Here is a 19,271-nt window from a genome sequence, read left to right on the forward strand (position 1 = left end):
ACCGTGCCTCCTCATTATTTGAATGCAGTCATTACTGTTTAGCCTAACATATACGGCAGAGCAAATCTTGGCTCAGCAAGATGGTGTTTTACACAATACCGCTGGTGTTAGACGTAATAGACTCAGGTTTTAAACGTTTGAGAGTTCTGAATGCCTGTGTTCTCCAACTCTATACACTGTTTTAAGGAGATATAATTAAGCAATGTGAAGGCATTAACTAGAAAAGGGAAAGTTTTTCACTCCGATAACAACATTCAAACTGTTTTTAGGGACTCTCTCAAAGCACAGATTTGAGGAAAAAAAAAGAATCTTCTGTTAACAATGCAACTTCAGTTTGTTTTCCTAAGAGAAAACGCTCTAGTAAATGTCACATATAGTAGTAGGAACAAAAAACCCCAATATGACAAGAATAATTGTTTAATTCCCCTTTGATATACACTATTGTGCATTTGTTAGGAGTGTTTTGCTGAAACAAATTTCCGATTTACTGTGAAGGTCAGGAAAAATGTTATAGTATTTCCAATGAAAAATGGTTGTAGGCAAGGATAGAATTTTTACGGTACTACATTTAAAGGACCAGACAAACAAAAAAGCTAGTTTCTCATTTATGGTGATGTTAAAGTGAAAATTGTTGAAACATATCCACTTACGTGAAATGTTCTTGCTATTTTCTGCTTGAGAAATGTTTTAAAAATGTGGGGTTTCAGCCCAGTTCTGGGTAGGAAGTATTTTAAAATCTCCACATTATTCTAGGAATTGAAAAACTGTTTCTTTCTCAGGCGTTCGCTAATTGGACTTGCTGTCTTGGTTTTTTCTTTTTTTTTCTTTTTTTTTTTCTTTTTTGTGTGTTGGCATAAAGAGGCATAACCCCAGAAAAATTACATCAGGTGGCAGTTCATTAAACCACAAAACCACACCTGTCAGTTGCTGGCGAGGAGCAGACAGTCAAACTGCTTCATTTCACTATCATTGCTTCTACATTCTCAATTTTCTTTTTGGAATGGCTGAGAAAATTGATATAATCCTTAACTTCCTCTCTGAATTGCTTCTTAAACTGACACTATACTATTACAGTGGAGCCGCAGGTTTTGCGATGCTCTCTGCAAACTAACTCATGCACAAAACAAGCATCACAGTTACCATGCAGATATTAGAAAACTCAGCTCCCCCTCCATAAAAGTATATCATCCCCTTAAGTTTGAGTAACAGAAGATGATGATCTCTACTGCCTTATTTGTTCAGAGAGAGCAAACTCTATAATGTGTGAGGAAAATAGCTGAATAATCAGGAAGGCTTCAATGGGAGCAACATATGCTCCTGGTGCTTCCTGCTGAGACTGCTGAAATGACTTACAGTTACCGTTGCCAACTTTCTGAGGAAAAAAATGTGGCTGCAAAGACGGGAAGTTCTAACCAATTCTGACAAATAGAGGACTATCATGCCTGAGCTGAAGAGTAGTGGGAGCCTGCTTGCAAATTATTGTGATTTACTTGTGATTGTGATTGTCATGCACAGACAGATTGATTTCAACGCAATAATATTTATCTTTGATTTCGTTTGCTTCCAAGGGCAGCTTAAGTAAAACTGTTCTGTGAGCCAAGTAATGGGGGTAAGTAATTTAGTGGCGAGGAAAAAATGTGAGTTGTAACTGTGAACTGAAAAAATGTTACTAGCTATCCAAGATCCAGACTTGTCAAAAGCAGCAATTGTCTTTAAGCAGCAATTATGCACAAGCATATATAACAAAGGCAGGTAAAGGGAAGCAAGTAGAATAAATGCTGTTAATGATTAACCAGTTTGCCTGTTACCCTTTTCACAGTGATTTTTATTGCAATTTTTCTCCCCTATTCCCCCTCCCCCCCTCTTCCATTGGGGTGGGAGTCCTCCCACCATTAGCCCTAAAAGATTTCTCTCCTTATTTAGCACACGGTCCATAAAAGAGCTGATTTGTCGCTCAGCACATGAGAGAGGAGACAGGGTGACAGAAGAGTGGATGGGAATGTGGAAAGGCGGGAGGGATATAAGCTCTCGGAAAGGGATCTTTCCATGCCAGTGACAAATCCACAGTTAGGAGATTCCTGGCCCTCCTACAGTAGGACTTCTGCTACTGCGATGCCAACTGTTCACATTGCTGTTCCCCAACTGAAGGACAAGATGAGCAAGCCTTGCGTGTTGTTTTTAAGCTTTTTTTTTTTTTTTCCTGATAAATACTGATTTTCACCAAAATTACCAACCATGAGAGTAAGATACATAAATCAAGCAATAGCAAACAAAGAAATAAGTGGCTTAAGATAGTATAAATGGAAACCTATAGTTGTTCCAATCTGAAGTTCTAGCCAGCTGTTGTATACAAGCTCCTCGACTTCAGCCTCTGGTCTTCAAGTAGCATAAGTTAAGATTTTAATGAGATATACGTGATGGATTCTTGAAACTATAGACATAATCATAAGAGATAATGTAGGCTGCACTTTTACATAAATTGCTTTCAATAATATGAAATGGAAACAGAAAGAGTTGTCAGACAGGAGGAATGGGATTGCTTAGACATTATGTGAACTGGCGATTTCCAGAAACAGGGCACTTAATATTTTTTCACTGTATCACAAGTTACAAAACAGGTATATCCATTTGCCTCATTTAGATTTTTTTATATTCCTAAGAGAATAATAACTAGGAACTCTGGTCTGAAGTTTTCTTATTGGCATGGACTTATATGTGCACAGACGTTACCTCTACATGCGCTTTAAGATCATCATTAAGAACATGGTTTCTAAAACTTGGATGAATTATACAACATTTATCATCTGGCATATTAGTCCCCTGTTAGTGAGATCAGCAACTAAAGTTTTGATTGTTTAAGATAGTTGTTTGTATCCCACAGGTGGTATCATCACCCATGTATGAATTCATTATCTTAGCAATATTACATTAATCTTTATTTGCTTACTGTATGCTGTTATTAAGTTTTTAATTAAAATAAAGTTTAATTTATTGTTGTAAAGGACTAATTTCTCTTGATTATGTTCCCTGAAAGCTCTTGATTCCCAGTTCATACCTAGGGAATTGACAATGTCACCTGCTTTGCCTTCCCCTCCCAGACTAGTAGCCCCAGCCACATCCCCTTATGCCCCTAATCCACCTCTCACCTTCCTGCTGTTATGGAACTACAGCAAAAAAGGGCTAAATGATTAAAAGGTACGGAGGCAATACCTCCTGCAGCAGTCCAGCTTGTCCCTCGTGCTCAGGAAGTGCAAGAGTAGCTGTAGCAACTCTTTCACCTGTACAGGCTCTTATAGGATCATTCCTGTGGCTCACTCAAGGGTTCCCAAGAGAGATTTCAAATAGAAGGAGCCAGGAACAGCTGACGCTTTTCCTGGGCTAGTGTTACACCTCTCCTAGCTCTTCTCTAGCCCAAGATGACAACTTTAGTATATGTGTCTATGTAATTTCTCCATTGGTTGGGGAAAGTCTTGACATCTTGCTGAAATTCCCTGCAAGCTTGCTCTTCTCAACAGCTGGATTGGAAGACCTGCTGGAGAGCACCATGGCACATTTCCCTGGCTTTCCTTTGTTTGGAGATCAGAATAAGGCGGGATGGTGTGAGCCCAGTTCTCGTCTCAGTTCTTGACACACAGTCAGACCATGGGGGTATCAAGTGCCCAAGTTCAAGAGTTGGGAACACCTTCTCAATGTTTTTGATAAAGACACAGCCTAAGCAATTTTTCCAGCGGTAAGACTGTAGGATGAGAAATTGAAGTGATCGTTAAGAAAGCATTAAAACATTTCTATTATGAGATACAAATTGTTATATTCTTTCAAGTCACCAGTGTGTGTAGAAACATGCCTCGTAGAGCCGAGAGTCAAGCTATAAATGAAACTCTTTATTACTTGATATACAAATCTGAAGAAAAATTATTATAATGTCTTCCAAACATGTAATATTATCTCTGTAGGAGCTGAATATATTTATGGCTTAGACAATATGCATCATTTTACTGTTATATATTAACATTTATTTAGGGCAATGTAATGTAATTTAAGTTGATGAGTTCTTGTCATCTTTATATATTATTGTTTTAGATGTTTGGAATTCTAGAAAGAGAAGATGAAGAGAAACCTCAAAAGAAAGAGCACATAATCCAATTTGTTGCGTTTTTTTAGTTATGCAAAGCACAGAGACTCTTCTTATCTATTGCCTTCTGGGTTTGACAAGTTTAAACCTGATAATTCTGTGATGTTCCTCACCCCTTTGTATGTACCAAAACATATTTAGTCCCAATAAATTCTTTTTTTTTCTCTGTAATTTAAATGATAAATTAGTTTACAGTCACATATCTTTGAAGAGTAAAGGTAAAATGTTATACTGTGGAGGAAATTTATGCAAATCCTACATACAGTATAACATAGGGGATACATGAGGGATAACATAGACGATAAATACAGTATAACATAGGGGAGTATAATACTGATTTTTTTCTCCTTTTTAAAATCTGTACCACTTGGTACAAGGTACTTGCTAAAGTGTTTGCAACTTTTAGTGTTTTGTGATTTAGCATTTATTAGAGAAAATGATCTCCCTCTGTCTTTCACCAAACCCCCGCCCTTCAATGTACACATCCATCCGTCTGCTATGTCAGGGGAATTACATTTAGCTTGGCAATTAAAGCGGATATATCTCCTTCAAACTCCTCCTGTCCTGACCATCCTGCTTAGAGGATGTGGAAACTCTGGGGAGCACATACAGGTTGTTGACTGCTGTGTGCCTGCAGGAGTTCTGTAAACCCTGTCCTTCACTTCTTGTCTGGCAGCCCTTAACAAGGCAGGAACAATTAAGGTGGAGATCATGAGCTCTACCCGTCACTTACTGTTGGAAGCCAGTTCCCAAATTAAATAAGTTAATAAAGTTGCAATCTAATTAAGCTTCGTCTTCCATCCTTCATATCTTCTTTTATGTCTGGGCAATGCATTGCAACTAATTGTGTAATGTTCAGCACGTGCAAGGGAAAGTTTTTCTGTTTGTTTATTTGCAGTAGAGTCATGGTATTTACTAATTATTTGCCAATCATCAGATAATCTTGAAAAGTGTCTATGAAGTTACTTATAACAGATCACAAAGATGAGTTATATGGTTACCTCTCCAATTGGTCAGTACCTTTTCAAGAGGTAATGATTTTTTATTATGGAACTAATCCCTGAGGAGAAATAAAAGCACATAATGAATTTTCAAGGCTATCGCTCCCAGTGCTCAGGGTTGTTTAAAGCACAAAACACTACTGACTGTCAGATTACAAAGTTGTTCATATGTTATCGTTGTAATGTGAGATGGTGGCACTGAAGTGCAGCAGGCAAATAGAAGAAAGGCCTCTGAGTAGACTCCCTGGCTTTTTTTTCATTTCATATGGGCTAGCAGACTTTGTCTAAAGAAAGATCTTTCACACACTATATCTTCAGGCATAAAAAAAGCACTTTTAATACCTTGGGAACAACAAAACTGATATCTAGAACTGATAAAGCCCATGTTTAGAGATAAGAAAGAAACGTAAAAAATAAGATGTATAATGTTAGAATAAAAAAAAATGGTGCATAAACTTTTGGTTTCGTTTCTACATGGTCTTAAATAATGTGAATGGAAAACCGAATGAGTTCTTAATCTGGTAGATAACCTCAGTATTCAATCTTGTGTTCACTGAGTCAACGGGAACTTGACTGTAGATTTCAGCGGGGCAGATTTCATGCCAAGATCTGCAGAGCCCTCTTTCCCCTTGTAATTAAGATTTTGAGCCTTTGAAATCAGTGGCTGAATTCCCATACAGGACGTGGGATTTCATGTTGGTTGCCTACTTAAAATATAATTTTCCCAAACTTTATTTTTTAACTTTTCCACTTAGTACTATCACCTATGAATATAAAGAGTTCTTTGGATTTGGACATAGATGATTAATGTGGGCAATTCCTGCAGAATCAAAATTTCATAATGTATTGATTTGCTCTGTATTCCCTCTGAAGGAAAAATGTCCCTGTAGGAAATAGCAGACAGTACAAGGTTCTCAATGTGAAGCATAATTCACTAGTAAATACGGAAAAAAAGTCTCAGAATAAGCACTTTTCAGTATGGAGACAGATGGCCACATCACTTGGCAAGCATTCAGCTTTTTTTCCCTGACATGTTTAAATAATGTTTATCAAACAATAGACAGGGATAAAAATCAAGGTAGCCTTAAATTTATCTAAAACAGAATGGCAGACTGCTGTAGAAGTGTCCTATAAATAACAATAAACAGCTGTTGAATGAAAGTCAATAAGTTGGAAAGAGATTTTTTCTACTGGGTTGTAGAAATACATATATCTATATTTCTTTTTCTTGTAATGAAATATTCCGTCCTCTCTGCCAGCCCAGAACTCAACATACTGTTTATATACCTGGCACAATGTACAATGATTAGAAGCAAAACCAGATGGCCGTATTTTTCCTTGTCTTGTTTATTTAGGTGATGGATAGATGAGTCCCAACTTTACCTATCAACCTGACCGTAATTATTTGTGTTCTACTGTGAATTTTTGCACACAAATACTCATGCACGTACACAGACACACACACACACACACAAGTAGAAGTAAACTGACTCTCTCTCTCTTTCTTCCGTAGGCTTAGAAAGAATTGCAAGAGATTCGGCCTATGAGCAAGAAGGAAAAGTTCAGTTTGTAATCGATGCAGTATATTCCATGGCTTATGCGCTACACAACATGCATAAAGATCTCTGTCCTGGATATATCGGTCTATGCCCAAGGATGAGCACAATTGATGGTAAAGAACTACTTAGCTATATACGGGCAGTAAATTTTAACGGTAAGTTACACGTACTCTTTTTTCCCTGCCTTTTTCTTCTTTAAATGTTTCAGAAGTGACAAGATGTGTTTTCTTCTTTATATAGGATACTTTAAGGCACAGTGAAAACAGGATTAGAAGCAGTTCTCGTTTAGAGAGAACTGCTTTAGAACTCAGAACTGTGAGTTTTTCCACCTGCTTTGAAACCCCAAGTGTATTTTTCATCTTAACATTAAGCTGCTCCCAAAAGAGGCAGATGTTAAAAATAAGAATCTGTCGATCAAAAAATTCCGGTGAAAAGCTGCTATTATAGAAACAAGTTGAGGACTCGTGCAGTCCTATTGACAGATTAGAATCCTTTGACAGAGGTTGCTTATGTGTTTGCAGAGAATGAATTGAAAAAAACCCACCCTTTTGAAACTTGCCTTCTGAAATGACTGTTAACAATTTCCTTACAGAAATGAATAGTGAGGAGTTTGCTTTCAATTTGCATATTCAAATCTCAATTAAAACACTCACTAGCCGTTCCAGCTTCTTTTCCATTTCATTGTTTTTGACTCGGTGATTTAGTGAGCTTTAACACAACTACAATATATATTTTTAAACAACAGTACATAATATTCTGTGCAGCTGGGATCTGCCTGCTGGGGAAATGGAGTTACAGATGCTTATGCTGTTAACAGGAGAGGCCAATAAAGAACAGGAATTATTTATGTATGTAGAATTGAAAAGGGTAGAACATACTTGATGGTGAAATAAAGTTGCTGAAAACCTATATTATTTCATTATAGTCATAATTATTGCAAACTATGGCATTATTCTACAAAGGAATGGTACAATTTTCTTTGCTGTGTTTTGGTTGATTTTTTCCTTACTTGGTGGTAATTCATGTACTAGATATGCCTTCTAACTATGAAGAGAGAAGAACTGTCTATCACAATTTATTCCAATGACCTCAGCTGCCAGCCTTTTTGAAAAAAGCACAAGGTCATTTTGAATTTAGCTTTTTTTGCTTTAGGTAATATACCAGACCATTTGGTTGATATGAACACTGGCTGGAATTCACAGTTTTTTTCCTCTTCTAGAACTTTTTTCTTCCTTCGCAATTTTCATGAAAAGGGAATCCCTGTCTGCAGAACATAAAGATAGAAGGTGTTTAAATGATTCTTTAGTGATTTTAAAGAAAACCTGGAGCAAAATATGTTGCTGGCAAATGGGAAATGTTGTTATGACGACAAAGGTAGGCAGCATATTGTAAGGTTTGCAGTGATAATTATCTACATTTCTAGTGGATATTCTTCTGGGTCTGTGTTGTTAAAGCACAAAGAATGTGATCTATTTTCATTTGGTGAGCATGAAAGTTTAACATAAAAAGATAAGCTGTACATTTTATATGAAACCTTTCTCTCCCTAGATTGATGTATTTCATCAATGCCTGTCATGATTTCTCTGGCTGATTCAAAGTATTGCAACAAGGGGAGATGAAAAAGTGGCATAAAGCATTCTGGACACTAATGAAAAAGTATCTGTTTCTGAACTAGTAATTTACTGAAAGGGAGGAAAAAAGAAAGGAAAAACAAACCACATTTCTGTGAAGTTAACTTTCTGTCCTGTGGGATACATTAACTGTTCCCTGTACTAGGCTAGTCCACATTATGTGCTGGTATACCATTTTTTTTGGTCCTGTTTTATGTCAAAATATTTTTTTTTTTTCGGTCATGAGTTGAGATACATAAGCAGTGGACAGTCTTTCATGGAATCACGGAGTTTTCAGAGTTGGAAGGGACCTCTAGAGATCATCTAGTCCAACTCCCGTGCCAAAGCAGGATTGCCTACAGCACATTACTCAGGACTGCATCCAGGCAGGTCTTTAACCCTTTGTCTTTTCCTATTAATCCCAAATTCCTGTTCCTCAGGACAGCACTGCCGCCGTGTCTGACTTCATTTACAGAGGTGAATATTTACATAGATTGCTAGACCTCCTGTGTTGGGAGTTGACAGTAGTGCTGTGTGTCCATTTTGATGTTCAACTTAGTGGGTTTCACCTCAGAAAATATGACCTATATTATGAAGGACACCTCTCTGCCTTATGGAGGGTATTTGCAAGGGGAAGAAAACACATGTTTCAGTTTATTGGAGTAACTCTTTTGCTTTTGATTGCAAGTAATCACTTTGGAATGTGTTTATTTTTGTTTACTCTGTTTATTTTTATTTACAAATTATGAAGATTTGTTCCCCTGAAGGATTCATCTGTGTAATATTCCATGACACCTTCATGACTGAAGGGTGAACATAACCACCAGTGCACAGTGTACTGATGTAATTGATACGACATTTGTTTCTGCTTAGATATTCTGCTTCCAGTTGTATGTTAAATGCAGAAAATCTCACAGTTCAGCACGACTTTAAGAGGGATAGAACGTATTCATTTGTAATAGAAATAAAGAAGTTTGTTTATACTTGAGATTTGAGTTACTACTGAGTGTAATCTTCTGTTTTAGTATTGTCTGTGTTTTTCTTAGAACAGATAGCAAAGTATGGTGTCTAAAAACAAGTGCTTTTCATTTATAACGGGCAGTATCATAATGAATTAAATTTCATAGGAAAAGAAACCTCTAACATGTTATGGGCACAGCTGGTTGCTGTGTACATTGAAAGAGTTTTTAAACAACAGGAAAATATAAAGCTGGTGTGCAGAGATGAGGCATATTTAGTTCCCTGTGTTCTTGGTGGTCACTATTAGTAGACCGCTACCAGCCCTTTCTGGCTATTTGATCAAAGAATACTTAGAGCTTTCAGAAGTTTCATGCTCCTACTTATCTTTGTTTTTCCCCAGGCAAAAAGTGAATGTTGTCACTTTATGGTGTTCTTTTAATAAAGGTAATATATTTGAAAGATTTTCCCTACCAGTTTTTGTATCCAAAGAAAATGAGATATTTACGTGAAACTGATGTTTCATATTTAATGTTACGTCAAGTGAATAGTTTTTCTATTAATTAGGTTTATAAATGGAGATAAGCACAATAGTGTAATTGTGGCATAATTCAATATGTTTTCCCATCATATTGCTCTAGTGCTCTCGCTCTACTTAACTTCATTATCGTGTCTACAAAATAAGCAGATGTTTTCTAAGAGTTTTTACCCTGGGATGTGCTGAGTGTTTTAGGAGAAGTGCTCTGCTGAATTCAACATAGGTGCTCAACATGGAACAGAAATAGAACTTGAACATGCTTTTGCAGTGGATGGAGGTGGTTCAAAGGTAGTTTTGTTTTGGTTTGGTTTTGGTTTTAAGAAAAAGATTTATCTTCCTACTTCCTTCTGGACAAAGCAAAAATAGGATGACAACATGGAGACAGTACTATTTCTTGGGTGGGAATAAACGATAAGACTGATCAGTGCCCCTCTCCCCAGTTGTCCCACTACAAAAGTGAAGATCAACATTTATGATTAAATTCCAAAGATAAAGATCATTGCTTACATTGTACATAAAACATTTCATATAGGAGAAAGTTCACTCTTTCCATATATACAGGTTTATAGTTAGTATAGAGTAGCTGTTTTTTGCTTACCTTTAGTCAACACACTGTACCAGTTCCAGGGGTAAATATTGAGAAAACGTCACACACTGTAACACAATGTATTTACAGATATTACAATATGAGTCTTCCACTTAATCTTAAAGGTAAGGGCAGAACTTGGCCTTTGCTCCCATACATGCAAACAGACATTTTATTTGCTTTTATGGGTTCCTTATGCTGAGGGTGGACATGGATACTTCCTCCTTTGACATCTTTTTAGGTGAGCAGGGATAAGTGAGAAGGGAGCAGAGAACAGGTGGAAGCACCGTCTCCCCTCTGCCATCACTGCTTAGATGAATGTTGTCTGCTTCTGCCAGAGGTCACTGCAACATCGCTTCCCCGTCCTGGTGAAGAGGAGACTCGGGAAATAAATTCTGAGTCTGATTATGCAACCTTTTCTCTGGTCTTCTCCAGGACAAAGTGAAGCAACTATGTTGCTTGCTGGGATTTTGTGACAAATCTGCAATAATACTGGAACAGGTTACCTGGAAAGGCTGTGGAATCTCCATTCTTGGAGATATTCAAAACCTGGCTGGACATGGGCAACCTGCTCTAGCTGAGCATGCTCTAAGCAGAGGGGTTGGACCAGGTGATCTCCAGAGGTCCCTTCCTACCTCAGCCATGCTGTGATTCTATAGCCCTAGCTGGACTTGAAAGAAAGAAAAGTATATCACTTACCCTTGCTTTACAATATTAAATGAACATATGTTACTTTTGCCCTATTCTTCTGGAACTAATTTCATAGTCTGAGTGGACTAGTAAGCCTTGCTGTTATTTGAGTTTTAGATATGTTAATTAAATGCCTTTGAGAAAAGGTTCATTTTGGCTACACACACAGGGAAACACATGCTTGCAGCATCAGCCTCATTTAAAAAGCAAACATGAAAAATTTCATCCTGAAAGGGCAGAATGGTACCAGAGAATGAGAACATAAGAACAAAAACTAGCAGGCAAACTCAAAATAAGTTGTCGACACTAGTAAACTAAAAATTAATGATCACTCTACATTACATTGTAATATTTTTTTTCTGAGAACGCAGTATCTATGGAGGACAGTTTTTAAAAAAAAAAAGAACAGGGTTTCTCATGAAAACTTTTGAACCCTCCAGAGAATCATTATTGTGGAATCAGCTGTTTACAAAATTCATTTTCTCCTGCTATCTTTTGAAGTTGCTAAGACATCAATCTGTGCAAAGCTTTCCTGACTTAATATTCAGTCCAGACTGTTTTAAGTGTTTTCTTGAAGAAAGCTGACACCTCTCTATTCGTTCACTGAGTGCAAAATTTGCATTCTCAAATCATTATTTATCATTAAAACAGAAGATTTAAAATGGTGCCCTTTGAGGCTGATAAGTTTTGACATTTTTTAAGCCATTAAGCACAATAGAACTAAATGTCCCACTTAAAATATACTGGAGCTATGCTCCTAACCCAGATTTTTAAAAATCCAACTCTTAAATCTACAACTACAAATAGAGAGAAAACCCTTTTTGAAATAGTTGAAGTTGGGCAAATCTGTGATTTTTAAAGTTACAAATTCTTATTGTCAGTTCATAATTTAGGATTTTGTACTGTCAGAAACACTCAGCATTGTATGATGCCACTGGTACTATATGCCGATAAGATTAAAAACTATCTGGGTGTAACGGGAGATAATAGCAGATGAGTAGATAAGATAGGGACAACCAAGATTAACAATGAGTTGGGAAAGGCTGAACTCTGCTGCCCTTGTTAGGATTCACTGCGGTAGCAACTCTAGTTTCACTAATTTGTACTCTGCTGAAGAAATGAAGATACTGCTTTCAGCTGCACAAGTGGGAGTGGAAGGGGAAATGTCTGCTGCAGTTTTATTATGATCTGTGATGTTTGTTCTGTCATAAGTTAATCACTTGACACAATTCCATGTAATTTTTTTGGAAAATCTTGGTGGTACAGAGGAATGTTTGAAAACATGGCTAAAGCCTAAACTAACATAGACCTGAACTCATAAAACCCCAGAATTCAAAATAGTTCGTTCTTTTCATGTACTTTTGTCATGATTTGAGAGGTATCTGATTTGGCTCGTGAATGCAGTGGGGCTATGGCAGACCATTTCTAATAAAGAATCCTGATGTCTTGTTTCCCATACCTTTATGTTCAATTAAGAAAGGAGTTGTTACCTCTGTTAATTTATTATTGGGGACGAGCAGGGGATGATTTCAAGTAAGGTCTGCTTTGGCATGCTAATTATTTCAGTAGAATTAATCCAGGTGGTATACAAGAAACTAAAATTGAACAGTGGTCTGAATCGCTCTTAATGGGTTTAAGTAACGTACGGTTATAATGTAAGCACGTGCAGCAGGCAAAGCTTGGAGCTGCTGTGATTCTTAGGTACCTGATGAATCCATGTGATTAAAATCAGAGATTATGAAAATGCTGGGTGTGAAATTAGAAGATGGAACCTAAACATAAGTACAGTTCATAGCTGTGTTCTCGCTTATGTACAGATCTTAAGTACTGATTAATTGAGCAGTATATATGCTCCACATACAAAATTCATGATGTAGAACGTGGCTGAGGTCAATTCTCTGTTTTGAGGAACAAGGTCTAATTCATAAGGTATTTTAATAATTAATATGTAAAAGAAGGGCATAAGGGATTTACCCTCATTACCCATGAAAATTGATTTGCATAGGTGAGGATATTCAGATATATTAGAGTACAGTTTTCTAATATGAACAAGTGAAAAACTCAAGCAATATTGAGGAGTAGTACAAACTAACCCTTGCCATTCTGAGTGAAAAGGTATTAGAGTGCAAAGAAACTGGATCCATAATGCATGTATTTTTTACCTTTTAGTTGGTGTAAGAAACATCACAGCTGCGAATCTGTGGTGTTATTAAGTCCTTCAGATATCCTTATTACCTTTATTAACAGGAAGAAGGCATGCCACATGTTTTAAAGGAAGAATACCTTGAAAAGCTTCCTAACTTAAATGTTTAAATTTAAAATCTCCTCTTAAATCTATCAAATCAAGTAAGAATATTTGCACGAGTTATTAATTTTTCTGTATGTTGATTTGTAACCTGTTTGGTAAGAAAACAGTTCTGCAAGCCAACGGGACAGTCATGAAGGGAAATGAATTGCTTTTTGGTACTTCTGTAACAGAATAATATGAGCCTTTTTAATTTTCCTTAAAAGCTTTTACTGACGAAATAGTCACATTAGAAAGAACATCAAGGGGAAAAAAGCAACAAAGATTTTAGTAAGGGTATTTGATAATACAAAGAAGGTGCATTTATAGTTCAGTCATGTAAAATGTGATCTAACTGGTAATGGCTGATTAGTGACAAACTCAAAACATAGAGCAATTCTTCAGGGAGGTCAGTGACAGTGAAATTATCATGACGAATCTTAAGATTCTCATATAAGGAGGAAAATAACGATTTCTCTATGCTAAAGGGAATGACAGTGAAATCAGGTAGACTTAATACTTTAGGGGGGGAATTTCAGTGAGGAGAGAATAAATTTGTAATTAACAGACATTGCCAACATCATCAGACAGCACTATTTAGTTTTTCTACTCTAGGGAGATGTTGTATTCGGCAGCAATCAACCAAGTTCAGATCTATAGTCAAAGCAGTACTGGATTCAAAAGCAAGTTAGATACGTTAGACCTTGCAACCAGATCTGATCTTTAGCGAAAGCAGGGAGAATCTGAGCAAACTAAACAAGACATCCAAGAGGAAAGTGATGGGATTCAGTTCATCCCTTGCAGGTAAATAGGTTTCCCTCAGTTTCAGTAGCTGGTGAAGTTTAAAGCAAATGTCTAGTTCTCCATGTAGCTGATGGGAAAGGCTGATGCTTCTAAAGGCTACCAGAGAGGGAGGCTGTCCATTAGCGTTTAGGCACCATAGCAACTCACCTACTTCTGTTTGGTTTTCTGCAAGCAGCTCTGAGTCAGAGAGATTTTCTCAAAGGCTGGCTAAAGCATTTCTAATAGTATGAAATATTAAATATGTGAAAGATAGTTTATCTGAGAAGCTTCTCTAATTTACTCCAGCAGAGGAAGCATTTGCTGTTATTCCTGAGGATTAAGGTATCCAATCATTTTGGCCACGCAGCAGGTTATGTTTTATGCTGAACAGATTGGACCCAAAAATGTTGCTCCCCATAGTCTTAGCCAAATCTCTCCCTTGTAAGCCTGAAATAAAATGGATTTGATGCAAAAATTCCTGAGGCGTTTTATTTTAAATAGAAAGGCTGTTTCTCTCAATTCTCCTGTTATCTCTATCATCAAAATTGAACACTGATGATTAAAGGTAAAATAATTTGCAGTAAAGATTTTAGCTGCAATTCTGTGGACTCTGTGCATAACACGCTTTCAAAGTGATGATGCATTAGTTAGGCTTCCATATTAACATTTTTCAATTTCTGCCAATTTTTTTAGGTTATTAACTTCTATAATTACATTAGCATTTAATAAAAAAAATAGTTTGAAATATAGGAGAAACAGAATACTCTTTATTATTAGTTCCACTTGGAAGCCTAAACTCTTTTAGGCCAAGTCATAGGAGCCTACACAGCCAGATGGATTTGAAAATGGTGCTTCTCTCTCTTACAGCTCTATTAACAAATTATGAGCTTGACTGGTACTCTACTTCAATACAATTTTATTTGCTGATAGTTGAGCTATTAAATGTAAAGGTAAAATTATGAGAGGTGTCGTGGTTTAGGCTAAATCCACCACTGGGGACCCGAGGGACCCCAGATGGAACCGACAGATGCTCCCCTCTACCCCTCTTCAAAGAGAGAGGCAGAGGAGGAAAAAGAGACTTATGAGTTTAGAAGGAACTAAACTACTTTAATGAAATAGTAATAATAAAATAAAAAGAAATAATGAAATATATACAAAACCGTATCAAGCTCCCGAGATGACAATCACGTCACCGGCTGGCACTGGGGCAGTCCCAGACTGGACTCAGTGACGGACGGGAACTGGATTCCTGATCTGGATTCAGGATCGGGATCACAGGCAGATGAAGAGAGTCCTCCTCAGATGTCGGCCATTGAAGGAAGAGCCCCGTGACCCTTTGATCCCTCAGCTTTTATACTGAGCATGGGGCAGATGGAATGGAATACCCTGTTGGTCAGTTTTGGGTCACCTGTCCTGTCCGCTCCTCCCCGCAGGTGGGACCCCACTAGGCTTTTCCGCTTCCGACCCTCCAACGTGGCAAATAACAAAGTTGGTTGGCCTTGGGTGTTATGGCAATAAGTATAAGCAGGAGCCTCTCTGCATCCCATGCCTGGGCATCAGCTCTAAACATTGGTCTTATCACTCTGAGAGAGTGAACACTGTCTGCACAATATGCAGTTAATTTCAGTAGTTAGAAGAGGCCCAGCTAAGAAGCGAAGTTAATGAACAAAATTGGTTCTGTTTTACCTCAAACCAGGACATTAGGATACTCAGCTACATTTCAGAGTTTGAAAATATGGATGTGTTTTTAACTACAGTCTCAAAATTTACACACCAATCATAGCTTCCTCTTCAGACCCACCAATTACAATGTGTGAGGTTTATTGTCTCGTAGGCTGACCTGCCTAAATTTTAGGAGTTCAGCTGGAGGGTAAAAGGGAATGGTACAACCGTTCTATATTAAGTCAAGGGGAGAGGTTTATGCCTCTGAACAGTTCCAGAAAGGAATTAGAAATATTTAATACAGCAGTGCTACCTCTGCTTTGAGATGAAGATGTTAGAAACACTGGGGCTTGGTCCTTCCCCCAAACTTTTCATATTAGTCTGGGATTCAGAGGTTCACTAAGGAAGTAAAGTAATTGACTTCTAAGCCTTTAATCCAAAGCAGACTGAAGCCATGTCCCAGAAGCAAGCCTTAAACAAGTGTAGAGCATGACTGGGAGGATATTCTTTAGTTTTGTTGCATTTGGGTCACTGTGCAGCTAAGAATGCAAGACTTCCTCGAAGTCCTATCCAAATGGACTCTCAATATCCTATCTTAGTAGCACTAAGTGGCTATTGTTTTATATAAAGTCATAGTTTTATTGTATTTTTAATCTACTGAAAGCAGAATCAAAGCAGCTATAAATGTATGACTCCATATTTCTACCCAGCTAGCACTGAAGCAAGCAATCTTCGTGCAGTACAGGATAAATTTTACACATTCATTGGAGTTTTTATTTTATTGTGCACCATAGACAAAGAAAGACCTATCATCAAATCTGGATAATTTTTTGTTTTCATTCAGATGAAAATTTTCTGGTTTCTAGAAGATGAATTACATGTTACCCATTGGTTTTAAAGTAATGTATCTGTATTATCTGCAAAGAATTGGAGAAGCTAGCATGATTTTTTAATTTTTTTTTGCTAATAAACATTTTTTGTTATTGTCCAATAAGAAAACAAACCAAGCCAAACCAAAACCAACCAAAAAGTTGGTCAAAACCAACTTGAGTTAGAGAAAGAAACTATCCACATATTGCCATGGTTTTAATATAAAGGAGAAAATTCACGTTTAGGCAAAAAAAGGTTTTCATGTAATAATGGTGGCTGATTATTCCATCAAGCATTTTTATTTTCTTTCAATGAACCATAAAAAGTTAAATGATATGCTACCATGAAATTAATATCTTTCAAGTTTCTTATAACATCCTTGCAATATGTGAAATATAGCTTGAATAGGTAGCACCCTGATTAAAAAAAAAATCACAGAAGTGGGAGTGACTGGTTAAGTCCATTTGTGCAAAACCCCAACAATTTGCACAGTTTTTCAAGCAATAGTTTTGCTATATCTCTGTTCCTACAGCAATTCTTTTTGCATTTGCAATTATAGGTCTATGCTATCTGCATATCTCCTTGTAAATTTTTTCCACGTGTTTTAACTTAAAACAAATAAGGATTCAGAGGTGCTAAAGACATTTGTAATCAGAATTTACCAATATAACCAGCAATAAAGAAGTAGAAACTCTGATCTATTCAACTGTTTAATTAATTAAGGAAAAAATGTTCTTAAATGATGATTGCAATAAATTCTTCATCTTCAATCTGTCTTCTTGTCCTAAAAGTACATTAACATGCAAATATCACAGCAGATAGAAATTAATACTTGTTATTACTGTCCAGATGTTTCCAGTGCCTGGAAGCATTAAAAACCATTGAGCCAACCTGAATGCTCTGAGATTATGAGGAGTATTTAACTTCTTTGTTAAATTAGCTCACCCTTTTTATTTCACATTCTGAAATGGAAAAGTGTCATTTAGTTTGCTGAAATATTTCTTGAAAAGTAGGTAATAAATGATACCTGTTCATTATTTAGTTGAAAACGGAAAATCCATAACCAGAAAACCACAGAAATATTATGTTTATCAACACTAGTTTTATAAAGTTCCTACTCTACTATAACTAGTGAAAAATTTACAGTTTATTTTAGTGGGTCTGGAATACCTGTTTTCATCAACCACACTGGAAACCAACTGTAAAAAACTAATCACCCTAACAGTTTTAAAGAATTGTTAAAAAAATAAGTTAAAGTAAAATCCAGGTCAGCTGGAAAGCAAAGAGATAGAAAAAAAAACATTTGCAATTGCAATTACTTATTTTTATTATGAGTATCATCTAGCCACTTAGATGTGGCTTCAAGTTTAGGCGTTGTGCTTGTTCTGTACAGGAGGACAGTTCCTAAGAGCTTGGAAAGCATCACAGTAACATAGCGGTTACCTGACCTGTCTGGGGAATTCAGAACATCCTGGGTTTACAGAGGTGCTCTATGTCACATATGTTTATCTGCAGAAATAGAAGAACAGCACAGTAAGAGACAGTCCTTGACATTCGCTAAATGAATATTCTCCTGGGAGCTGTATGTTTTTCAGTAGAAAGGTGAGGGAGGGTTTTTTTTTGTTTGTTTGTTTTGTGGCAGGCAAAGGTGGCAGTTTGTACGGACCGGGCGGAAAGGAAGCGGCTATATGTCACCCATGCACTGTGTCCAGCTGCCTCCTCAGAATTTCTTTTCTTCCAAGGCTTGCCGTACATATGCTCATCAAACTCTTTAAAATAGCAAGAAATGCACAACCTCCATGGTAGATTGCTTTCCTTTGACTGTAAGGCTAAGCGAACAGATACAGTCACGGAAGACGCACTGAGCTCCCGTTGGATCACGTTTGATTTTCCTGTTTGGCCCTGCAGCCACTCTGGGACTACCCTGGCTTTGCTCCAGTATAGCTTGATCGAGTTGAGAGACAAAAACGTATTGGCACTGTTCCCGTGCCACACATAATCACATTTTATAAATATATCCCTAGGTAGCTTTAAGTCACGACTCATAATATGGCCAGTTATGGTAGCTGTGTCCCACTTTTTGGAGGTAATTATTATGCATTTTAAAGGAAAGTGAAAATTATGTATGGAACCTCAAGTCATCATCTGTGCGCAGATGTACGCAGCTACAGGGCAGTCAGACTCCTCAGCACACGCCAGCCTGTGCCAACTCGAAAGGCTAATTTAGTGCAGCCTCTGCCGTGGTTCTTCCAGGTCCCTACCCAGAGATCTGAAGAGAAAGCCTCGGGATATTAGAGTCCACTGCTTATCATGTTGGAGAAAAACAACTAAAGGTGCTTGGAAATAACCCTTATATTGACGTGCAGCCACTGTGGGAAGGTTTCTGCTAAGCCAGCTGGCGTTTAAAGGCTCCAGCTCTTGATAGTTACAAATTGTTGTATTGATCCTCTCTTATGCACGGACTAACTGCAGCTCAAACACTGATAATTTTTTCTCTGTTTTGGACTTTCGCCGTTTCTTACCAGCAAGGGATATTGTTCATGCACAAAGTGCTTAGGCAGGATTTCTTGCTTACCTGAGCGTACAGCGCATATGCTTT

The 19,271-nt window shown here is 37.3% G+C and overlaps 1 protein-coding gene across 1 annotated transcript in view; it reads left to right on the top strand.

The window, feature by feature from the left end:
- GRM8 (glutamate metabotropic receptor 8) overlaps positions 1-19,271 on the top strand; it is a gene marked incomplete at both ends in the record, with an annotated part of 347,563 nt that overhangs the window by 206,886 nt on the left and 121,406 nt on the right. The window contains one exon of the mRNA XM_082479348.1: positions 6,647-6,847. Coding sequence (XP_082335474.1) covers positions 6,647-6,847 — 201 coding nt within the window. The remainder of the gene's footprint in view (positions 1-6,646; positions 6,848-19,271) is intronic.

This window comes from Vanellus vanellus (genome assembly GCF_965231255.1).
Source record: "Vanellus vanellus genome assembly, chromosome: 1".
NCBI lineage: Eukaryota > Metazoa > Chordata > Aves > Charadriiformes > Charadriidae > Vanellus > Vanellus vanellus.